General features: G+C 44.3%; 2 protein-coding genes across 2 annotated transcripts; one reads left to right on the forward strand and one right to left on the reverse strand.

Annotated features, from left to right (window-relative positions):
- Positions 1-5,779: 5,779 nt before the first annotated feature.
- GL218_01004 (uncharacterized protein) lies at positions 5,780-6,529 on the forward strand (the record flags this gene model as incomplete). Its single annotated transcript, XM_033577450.1, has 1 exon — positions 5,780-6,529. The coding sequence occupies one exon, from the start codon at positions 5,780-5,782 to the stop codon at positions 6,527-6,529; it is 750 nt and encodes a 249-aa protein (XP_033439133.1).
- A 600-nt stretch (positions 6,530-7,129) lies between these two features.
- Positions 7,130-9,475, reverse strand: GL218_01005 (Interferon-induced GTP-binding protein Mx1; the record flags this gene model as incomplete). Its single annotated transcript, XM_033577451.1, has 3 exons — positions 7,130-7,242; positions 7,307-7,550; positions 7,619-9,475. The coding sequence occupies 3 exons, from the start codon at positions 9,473-9,475 to the stop codon at positions 7,130-7,132; spliced, it is 2,214 nt and encodes a 737-aa protein (XP_033439132.1).
- Positions 9,476-11,626: the final 2,151 nt, after the last annotated feature.

Below are 11,626 nucleotides of genomic sequence, written 5' to 3' on the forward strand. Positions count from 1 at the left end.
TAGCAGATATATCATCAGGTTATCTCATGTGTTATCGGTATAGGTACTTCAACTCTCAACTCGGTGTTCAAGCAATATAAGGCAAAGAAAATCAGTTTCGTATTAGCTATCATGTCAGCTCATATACCTATCAAAATGGCCCATCAACGTACATAATTACTAATTAAAGAGCAATATTGTTCTACAAAGGAGCCGCAATAAGTACTCGGGTATCTAGTGCTTTGCGATATTCATAAAGTGCTACTCCCAGCTACATACCTAGGTAGGTGATTGGCAAAGTATTCAGGTCTTCGCTCATAGTGGTTGGTTTAGAAGTATAAAACTCCCATGATGTAGCAAGATTGGATTTCTTAATTTGTCCTAAGCAGAATCCCAGAGAGAAAGAGTCCAGGGACACTCTTTTAAATTCGAGGTATGACTCATAATGAATAAGTTGAGAATAAAGGTACATATATGTTTAAAGTTGTGGAATGAAATAGAATAAGCTAGATACAACAAGTAACAGATAGTTGTATCCAGTCAAAGGCCTTTCATTCCTCCGGGATGAAAGGCCTAACTAGTATACATAAGGACAGATAGAACACCAGTTTTAGGATACTCAATCAAGGATCATATTGCTCTCAAAAGTAATAGAATAGGGTTAAAAGTCTTAGCGGGATCTGTTGGGTAGAAACTTTCGTACAGTTAGTATAATGATTAACATGGCTACCTATGTATAGTTCTATGGTGGCTTTTAGACTAGCTTGAACGATATAACTAGATAACCCTTGGAAGCTAATCCTAGTTAGTAGCTGGTCAAAATACGTACGGTTGTTTGGCCTAACTTGAATCCTCTAACATACCGTCCTTTCTTTTGGAGTATCTACCACATTCCTATGATGAACTTATACCTAGATGTAGGTACAGTCCCGCGTAAACTGGTTATCTTGATTCCATAATACCAGTACTCGTATAGGACCAGGTGAAATATAAATCAAGCCTGCTCAGCAGAGAGGCGTGGTACTATCTCTTTGATATTAATGCGGCACATCGCGCGATTGTACCAAGGTTGTGCACAACCCTTACCGGGATGATGTTCTTAGCTGACAATTTCGATAGTGTTAGGACTCTAGATAGGACATCTAGAACAGTTCTTTCAGTTAGTAGACTTACATACTCCAATAGCTACCTTATAATTCCTCGCTGAACAGCGAAATTGTTTCTATGCTTCTTGCTCTATATCGTGATAGATAGGCCTATGGTAGGTAATACGTTAAACGTATGAAAATTCCTTTCCCGTACGAGAAACATTATATAGCCACGGACCTGCTATAATCTACTGGCGCACCATACGCAGTCATATCAGAATAGGTTACCAGATCCTACAGCGACGTAGGTTGGTAGTAGTCCAGAGAGGTTAGTTGCTCTTATAGGAGCTACAAGAGGACTCACTATGTTGCTGCAGTATGTGTCACCCAGGACTGCTCTCTAAGCTACCTCATTTCTCTCGGTGCTCTGGCTATCTTCCTACATCCCACGTAACATTGATGTGTCAAATGCCGCGACTTACAACAATGGGTTGAAGTCACTAAGGTAAGCCTTTTGGAACAGACCATTAGAGTCATATCTCCTGCAGACTTCTAGCAATTTGGTCCGATTCTCCAAGCTATAACCTAAAAGATCCTGGTGACTGAAGGCGCAATTCATGTAGACGGATGGAACTAGTTGTCCCCGCTCAGTCGCGTCTGCTTTGATCGTATCGAGCGTACCCTTCTTCATCCATATTATTGCATTATCATCTTCCTTGTTATTCCAATAGGAAAGAAGTACCGGGACGAGTGGGCCTTCAGCGGCATCAAGACCCAGGAAATTGCCTCTGTGTACAGTTGACTGTTCCATCAACGAAACTGGGTGCGGTTGTAGATTTAAAGATAGAGACACGTTTTAAACTCCCTTCAGGGCCCTTCGGGGGTTGAAGCTCAGCCGTATAGACCTCAGATGCGGCGTTCAGAGCAGCGGCATCTTTCACACTGTGGAGACGCATTATATTGAGAGCATCAATGTGCGGTTGAACTTTGGTAAATGAATCAAGCTCAGGTGGAATTTCGGCTGCCTAGGTAGGTATAATAGGGCTGATTTAATTACATGATACTGCTACCCATCAAAGATGAATAGCCGATGTTCAGCATTAGGTGTGGTTCTTTGCTTGCGTTTGGCTCATGGGGTTCCCGAACCGGAGATTCAAGCTGATTTGGAAGGTTTGAAGGAAAACAGAAAATACATAGTACCTCTCCATATCAGTCCTTGTTTGAATGTTCGCATATCGAAATGAGTCAAAATCCCGAGATTATTTCTCGATCCTTTTAGAGTACGCCACAAGGAGGTATTGGCATTGACAATCTCACCCGAGGCTAGAACAATTTCGATGCTGAGGACACTGTCACAAATGAGTACTTCACGAGTAGAGAAGAAGGACAGGCCGCCTTGAAGACATTAGAAATGCAGTAGAATTGAAGGACTGGAAGGACAACGCCTAAAATGCCACTCCACCGATACCTCCTATCGCTGAGCGGCTAACAGTTACAGAGAGCCTAAAGGCATCTAGTTTTTTTGTATATTTTACTCCAGCGCTCACCTGCGCTGATTTGTACAAAGTCGTTCTTAATACTAATGCCGGTGAGACGTCTAAAACCAAGGGTAACGCCTCCTTGGATGTTCACAGAGCCCGGAAGCGGTTGCATCCCAGAGCCGCGAATAGCGAATTCAACGCCTATTGGCTTTATCGTCTTGGGGAAAACACTGACATCTTTTTTTATTCGGGGGAATATTTCACGTTTCGCCTTATATGTGATTATACGGATACTATATATAAAGTGTTAATAAGGTAGCAATTTTCCTTTGTATTTTGTCGCATAAGTAAACTAACTATGTCTGTTCTCCCCCGAGGGCCTATTTACAAAGCCAACTAGGGTAGTTATAACGTAACTTCTTTCTCCGGGGAGAGCTGCTTTGAACCAGCTCGTTAGAGTTATCTCCCCTTGGTTATATAGTTTTAACCGCCGTCTTTCCCGCCATCGAGAGCAAAACATCTATGAGATGGGCTAGATACGTTAAATACCCGCGAAACAATTATCGAGGGCATACCGCTATCCTCCTTAACCCATAATCTAAGTCATGATTTTGATGTTATTCTTGGCGATGTAACTCTCAGTAAAGAGGCAGTCCTGAGTACGATACCGTAGATGGGTCGCTTGGGGCTTAACGGCGGACTATGGCCACTTGATGGGAACTATATTGTTACTGACTTATATAGTAACCCCATCACGGATTTTTAGGCGAGACAATTTATGCGAGATAGAAAATTGGAAATCACTCGGAAATCGCTCAAATGGGTATGTTTGAACACTTAGCAGTGATAGAAGTCTATATGTAATATAGATAGGGGAAGAAAACCAACTATCTCCAAAGTAATGGTGGATGCTAGCCAATAAATGAGTGGGGGATGATAATTTAAAGCTGTTTGATACTTGCCTTTGGTTGCTACTTACGTGTATGGTCTATAAGAGGTAATCAATATACCTTTCGCAATGCAGTCAGTGAATTCGAAGATATCGTCAAAAGGACCCTGGACGCACGGACTAAACTTGGTTGGACATATTTCTCTTGAGAGAACCCGACGTTTACCCATGCTTATAAAACTTGGAATGTCCAAGAGGTGCAAGCATTTCCCTTGTTTTCTCCGCTAATTTTACCGGACAGGTACGGTATAATATGAGGTTATCTGCACTACTACATAGATCTTATTTTAAGACATGTCACGCAAAGTGGCGAGGTTGACAGATGGCGAGGCTTAATGATCTATACATTGCCACTAAAAGGTTTCTTATTTCTTTGACAGCCCCATACCTGGTGGTCAGTAGAGAATTTAACACAGCGAGGTTAGCGACATCAGCTTACTGGGTAGATTCTCATTATAACTATTGAACATTTCATAAGACGGACGTCTCTTTCCGACGTCGTCGAACGTGAAACCTCATTGGATATTTGATATCACGTCTCATCTTCATGCAAAACTTAATGCCCGAGGTTCAACATCTAAACAGGATATTATTGGAAGAACCCCTCGGGAGGTCTAGAAGCAAGCAAGCGTGCCTAAGTGGGCGTAGGGGGGCTTGCATCAAACCCATGAGAAGGATTAATAGCCTTCTGACGAGGTTTCATCGACAGGTACGCGACGCGCCATTATTGGCTATTTCAACATAGCTGAGTGACATGCACAAGAGACCATTGGTAAAGGTTGCGCCAGGTGATGTTGCCAAATACAGCTCATGATAAACTACATATGTACCCAAGCCACCCTTGTGACGCCCGGGATCAAGAGCCACGCTACCCCCGGTCTTCTCATCTATACAGATTGGTGTAGCAGGAAAGCTTGGAGCAAAGCATGTGAAAGTCCGGACATTCACAAGCTTCAAGAAAATGGCGACGGGCCTCAAGACTCGACAATTTATATTAATAGATGCCCGAGCGAAAGGAGCTCACTTATAAGTCACAACTCCTTTTCATTAACCTCCTCTCTCATACGGAATATATGTACTCATCATAGGACGGGGGTTTCTGCTACTCTCCACTGTGAAGCGGAGCCTGCTTGTTCACTAATGCAGTCGAGGTTTGGGGTTATTTTATTAGCATCGTCAGCGACATCGGATTCTAACCCATCGACGAACCACCATCGCCAATCTTACAAGACTAGGGTCATCCCGTTTTGCCGTTCCCTGCATGCACGTTGATGCAAGGGCTACGGCCGTCATACTCGGATATCCATGAGGCATACAGCACAGAACCGCCCACTATCGTCAAAATTCAGCCAGTCCTTCGTCTTACTTGTCTCTTTACTGCCTTAAACAAGTAGATACCTTCCCCGTTATCTATCCACATGAATCTCTGTCCCGCAACGGTTCCGGGCTCCTGGTTTTCTTGGACTCTTCTTGAAGAATTACACGCCGCCAAGCCCCTGAGACGCCGCTCCCCATATTCCACTCTCGAACGGACCCGTACCTAAACTAAACCAACAATAGTGAAAAGACGTGGGGTCTTTTTGGCGCGCGCACTGGCGGGGTCGTTCCGGTCACGATAATTGTCTCTGGTTCCCTAAAAAAGTCAAGCGACTCCAGACCGCTTCTTCACCCAACAAATTGAGACGATAAACATTCAATAAACCAGTCTTAGCTCTGCAGGGCTAAGAGGGGCAAATACAAGGTTGCTTGTCGTCTAAAGTCATTACCATACTCTATCTATTTTCATACCGTGTATATTCCTGGCACACATTGCCCTATTTTTTTTATATTCGGTTACCATTTTTGAATAACTCAATATTTGTGTCTTACAAGACTACTCCTGAGTTACAGGGCTAAGAAGAACCACAATCAACTTCGGAACGAAAGCGCTTATGGGTCCGCATACGCGGAAATATTCGTCTATATCCACCAACCCCCCATCTTCACCGTTTTCTGCAGATTGAGTTCTTACCCATCACTCCATTTAGGAGTGATTTGAACTCAGACCGCAACTTTATTCTAGCTCCCTAATTATCCGTTCTGAGTCGCCGTCTCACCGCGGTAATACATTAGAAGAAGAAAAAGAAACTAATGCGTCTCTTCTTTAAAGAGGAGCCCATCTACACACTCCCGTGACTGATCATTCATATTTCTTACTTAATATTCAATATTCTATAAACCTCGCTACTCTATTTGGGGTAACATATTTTCAATGTATCAAGAGAATAGTTATCCCAGCCAAGATGTCACGGCTCACACCATTGCCAGCAGACCTTCACAGGTCTCAGTCGACTACCAGTGTCGATACTACATATCATAGCTTCCACAACATCGAACTATACGAAACACCCGCCGCATCTACAACTGATAATAAGATGTTTTCGCGCAAAGATGATAGACCTGAATTCAAGCCTATAATTCGCCATGATTCCGGTTACGAGTCTATATCTCCCCGGTCTAGGTCCATTGAGTCTCGGTCTGCTCAACGGCGCAATTCTACCATGTCTACAAGTTCCTCTCAGACTCGACCGCGAACACGGCCTTCAGTGCGCCGTGCTGCAAAATCCACATCAACCTCACACTTAAAACATCTAAGCGAACAACCTTCACACTCCGTTCAATTACCACAGCAACAGACTACATACTATTATTTTCCACCCCCGGAATCACTTTCCGGAGGTCTAGACGAGGAAGAAGATGCGCACGACACCGAGCTGGCGTATCCTCCTCCCCCGCAAACGACCCACTATTGGACTAGCGATCATACTAGGCGTCTGGAATATGCTGCCATTGATGCTGCGAGTCGAGGTGTCAAAGGCTGGATCATGAAGCACATCGTCCCGGATTGCTTCGTGCCTAAGGCGAATCGACGAGTTGGATTTGACGACGACACCGGCAGCGTCCGGCGGTACCGGCTCGAGCTCGACTGCGACGAGACTGGAGAGAAAGGAGAAAACGGCGGCAAGAAAATGGGCTGGCTCCTGGGCCGATAATTTAACGACGAATGAACTCATGCGACGACAGACGACGAGTTTGAGGATCACGTTATTGCATCCGCATGGTTGAGGCGTTGTATACCCACTTTGATTTTATTTTCATTTTTTTTTTTTCGAGATTTTCGAAATTCCCTTTTTTTACTGTTTTTAATATCCAGACGTCTTTGAGGGGTTTTTCGACGCATTATTTGCATTCGGTTGAATATGGCGACACTAAAAATGGGCATCATAAGGGGCATAACTAGTTGCGAGTCAATTTACACCGAGATTGATATACAGAATACAGACAGAGTATGGGTTGAACTCATCATATATTGGCAATACCACTAGAGTGGAGGGCTTGCATAGCTTTGGGGATTACATTGAGAAGGCTCAGCTAAACAGCGAGCGAATGGATATAAGACATGTAATGATTTAGCAGATAGCTACTTAATAATTACATTTAACAGATACGTAAAGTTATCACGGGCTAATTCAAGCTACTCGGTATCTGTATTCGTGGGTGAATGCTTGGGTATTTTTACAAAGAACATTGAGATGGATCCAAGTTATAGCTTCGTCTCGTATGTTCTCATCCAATCACTTCCCATGTCTTACTCAATCTTCATCGAATGTTTCCTCGGCGCTTAGGGTTTGAACATCCGGAAACTCGTCACCCGACTCGAGATCATCTTGAGTCTCAATCTTTTCCGAGCGGGGAGGCGGGTCAGCTACATGTCGAAGTTTCAGAAATCAGTTCTCTATCTGTCTAGCTCAAAGGTAGATGTAACCTACCGCTGCTTAGTTTTGAATCAACAAAACGCTTGCAAGTTTCCGATCCTTTCTGAAGGACGTCAATCTTCTTGGTAAGTTCATCTCGCATCGCGCGGCTTTCCCGTGACTCCCCAGCGATGCGTTCTACCAGTTCGGGTGACATGTTGAAGACTGCTACAGGAGAGAGGATATTCGAAAGAGCTGCGAGAAGTTTCTCCTCGATGACTTCGGTAGCAATGCTGTCGACAAAACGCTTCATAGCAATCTAGGTTGAAGAACCGTACCTGTTAGCAACCAATTACATGTCACAAGAGCCTAAAAGGGAGCACTTACATTGTAATAAGCATTCATGCGATCGAGAGCTTCGGAAGCTGCGAGACGTTCGATATCGAGTTCCGTAGTCTTAACTAGCCTATCAAGAAGCGTATTGAAGTTGTAAGACCGTTGATTTAGATACGTCGACCCAAGAGACGATAACCCGAAGAATTCTTGTATGATTCGCGAAAATTCATCTCTTTGAGATTGACCGACCCTCTGGATGGTCTCCGCGTACTCTCGATTGTAAGTGATTGGGTGCACGCGTCGATGCGAATTAAGCAGCTCGGTAGTCTTGGTTTTGGCTTGAGCGAGAAGGTCATCAAGAGCCGGCTGGCATACTTGATCAAGTAGAGACTTGCCAATAGGTATATCTGCAACGTAAATCACGACATGCTCGATGAATGTCTCTACGGCCCTCCAAGACTTCATAACGTGGTTCTGTGCGATTTGTTCCCACGGAGATGATTGCTGGTGGAATAGGTCGGCCACGACCATGGGGCTGAAGATTCCAGGGAGCTCCCGACCGCGGGTTCTTTGCATTACAGTCTGAATATGGTTGAGAAGCCCATCCTTAGTGATATACTCGGGACCCTCGGGACTCGAAGTCTTCTTATCTGAAATCTCGCGTTTGTGGCCGCGTTTGGTAAGCTCCTCCGCGAATTCTCTGTTCAAGTTCTGTGCCACCGCGCGGATCCGTTGAAGATATCCTCGAGATGTCTCGGCGTCTTCGAAGAACGTGTCATTATATGTCCCACTGATGGAACGTTCAACGATTGATTGGAAGTCCTGGCTAATCTGTAAAAGTCGAAGCCTTTGTTCGTCAAGAGTACGTCGAGGTTCTCCAAGTTCCTCAAGCTGGTCGCGTGAGTCCTCTAGCTTCAGTTGAATCTCATGGATCAGACTTGGTAGCTCAAGAGCAATTTGACGAAGTAAAACATTGCTAAGCTTCTTTCTAAGCTCATTGATCCCCAACATCGACGAAGGGAGATCCTTCCAAACTCCTTTAGAAAAGAACCGTATCTCTTCAGCATTGCGTTGGCTCAGAAGAGAAGACCCTTTTTGTGTTTCCGAGTCAAGATTCTTGAGTACATGCCAACCGAGGTCAAAATTTACTTCGTCGTTCTTAACAAGTGAGACATAGTGAGACTCGCTAGGAGAACCAGGCACTAAAGTGTCCGGCTTCGTGATGACTCCTATGGTACGACTACCTGTTCTGTCGACCTCTTGAGCCAGATTCAATATTACTTGGTTCGCAATATCATTCTTAGCAGAGACAACTGCTAGAATAATACTTCTGGATTGTTTCATATAGTTCTTAACTACTTGACGAACCAATTTGACATCAGCTGGGCTCTGCGATTTCATCCCCGAGTGAATGAGGCCCGGCATGTCGATGATCGTGAGATGAGGACGATCAGGACCTGTAATTTCAACCCTAAGCCGATCTTTAGAAAATGTCTTCCCCGAAGCCGAGATTCCCATGCGCGCTTTTGCCTCTTCAACCAGATCCGGGAACCCTTCGAAGCCTGCAAGTTCCTCATGGAACTTATTATGGGCACCATTCTGTTTTAGGAACTTGGGAGGATTATCGGGGATAATAGAAACAGTTACTCCAGTGTCGGCTGCTCGTCGAAGAACAAGCTCTGTAGGGAAGCATGTACAGAGGTTGCTCTTGACTGGGAAGGGAACCCCCGAAATAGCTTCTAATACGGAACTCTTGCCCGAGGACTGATCACCACAGACGATTATCTGGGGCAGGGATATGTAATGATCAATCCCTTGAAGACGTAGATGGTCGATGGAATCCAGCAGCTCAAGCTGATCCTTAGAGCAGAGCCCATTAAGAGTCTCCGCGTTGAAAGCGAGTACCATTCTGGCGATAAGTTGATGCGGACAGTTTACAGACTATCCAAGAAGATATAGCAATACGAGTAACGAAGCAAAGATAGCCGTTATGTTCAGATGGCAGATTAAGCATACAACAGGCAGTTTGGTCTCCAACAACTCAATGAGCTACGGATGTCTGCTGCTATTGAAGGGAACTTGCATTTGCATTTGCCCCGATAATATCGAACACTTTCAAGTACGTTACCGCGATCTAGATAAGTAAAAGGCTTCTGATTGTTTGCCTTAGACCAACATTACGGCCTAATCAACCTGACCGGCATGATTCAAACCTCAGTGGCTCGTTTATGGCTCATGTAGGCGATATGTGATAGGCTCACTTTATGAAATACTGTGTCGCTAACTACCTACAGAGCTATATGTATAGCTTAATCTCATCAGCACATAAATCCATAGGCCAAATGGTTTGTATGATATAAAACGACAATAGGAAGAATATCAAGGAATATACCATATTGGCTTTGACGTGAAGCTATGAAATTCCAATTCAAATGCGTGTTCTTCTATCGTTGGTATTTACAGTTGGATGGCAGCCTGCACTGTCACACGGCAGTAAGCCGATAGGGACACGTTACGCCACCAAAGTAGCATTGTTGCTTCAGTTGTAACCACCCTTTTGACATCATGTTTCTACCGATATCGATACCTGCCCCTGAGTGAAGAGAAGAAAATAACCAAAAAGTCAAACGCAACGACTGAATTAAGTACTTCTTTCAAATTAGGAGAAATTAAACCAAAAGGCAACTAATTGACCCATTAATCAAAACACTTGAATAGGCAGTCAAGAGGTAATTCATCTGGCATTGATGCCTCTGCTTGAAATTTATTTATGGATCGAAATAAAGAAATTTTCTTACTCAATAAGGTCTGACTGAGAATATTTTTATTAACTCCTTTTTGCTGTACGTATAAACTCATCGCATACTATGCAGCGACTAGCATATCCCGATTTCACGACCACTCAAGGCTATACGTCTTAGTCTGCCTCAAACGAGTCCCGTTTGCATAGCAGCCGAATCAGCACTTTCGGTTGATCACTGCGTGTCACAATTAGCAAGCGTTTGAACATAGATTAATAAACAGGCAGTGAATATAACACCAAACTATCAAAAGGGGTACGCTTACTGGTTCCACTTCCTGGGTTGGCACCGTTCCAGGTTCCCGTTCCAGGAACGAGATCATCTTGTGTCACGGCACGATCGTAACAGGAGCACTGCCATAGGAGGTGGTCTGGGCTATTTCCTCCCGGCGTGTTGCTAATGCATGAGAAAATCTAGTGTTAGCTTCGCGATCCTACCTTTACAGGAGTTTGAATGTTCTTTGCCAGATGATGGGAGAACAGGGATCTTCTACTTACTACTAATTATTAGCAACTATACATGAAAGAACAGAGAGGTAGGTTGAAGAAGGGCCAGGGGTAACATGTCTCGTCTTTATACATACCACATATCCACCTTGGAAATATTTTCCACTCGGGAGCCAAGTGCCTGCTTCAGCGGTGTTGTTTCCTTCTAGACAAATACTACCACAGGTGTCAAGTATCTTTTGGTGGTCATTATCAAGCCAGTCCGTCTGTCTAAATGTATAAAGCTCATTGATGTTCGTTGCTTTTGGACCCATTACCCAGATCCCTTCACCTCCCCTATTGATAGTAGTTTCGGTAGTGATTGCCGAAGCTGTGCATTCCGTCGGCGTGGGGTCGTCGCGGACTCGGGCTGGTACCGGGATATCGAAGCGCGCAACCGCCGCAGCGGCGCCCGAGGATAAGGCGAGAAGAATCACTGAAGGGAAATACATATTGAAAGAACTATTACGCGGTATGATACCTCAAAGACTACCTGTCAGTAAGAGTAGCGAGATTGATTAACTTTATATATAAATGCTTTAGCCTGTTTTCCTGCCCTATTGGGCGACCGATCCTAACATGGATATTTATCCGAATACTGATAAAAAAAAGAACTTCAATGGAAACGATCTCCGATGATCGCCAAACAAAGGAACTGGGAATAGCCTGTGAGATGCAATTGATTGCCTACTTGCCGGTTGGTTGGTTACAATCATTGCGTATCACATAACGATGACCAATATCTCTAAGAATGATGCGTCGCAAACTTCGTC

The sequence above is a fragment of the Daldinia childiae genome (genome assembly GCF_008694065.1).
Source record: "Daldinia childiae strain JS-1345 chromosome Unknown Scaffold2, whole genome shotgun sequence".
Taxonomy (NCBI): domain Eukaryota; kingdom Fungi; phylum Ascomycota; class Sordariomycetes; order Xylariales; family Hypoxylaceae; genus Daldinia; species Daldinia childiae.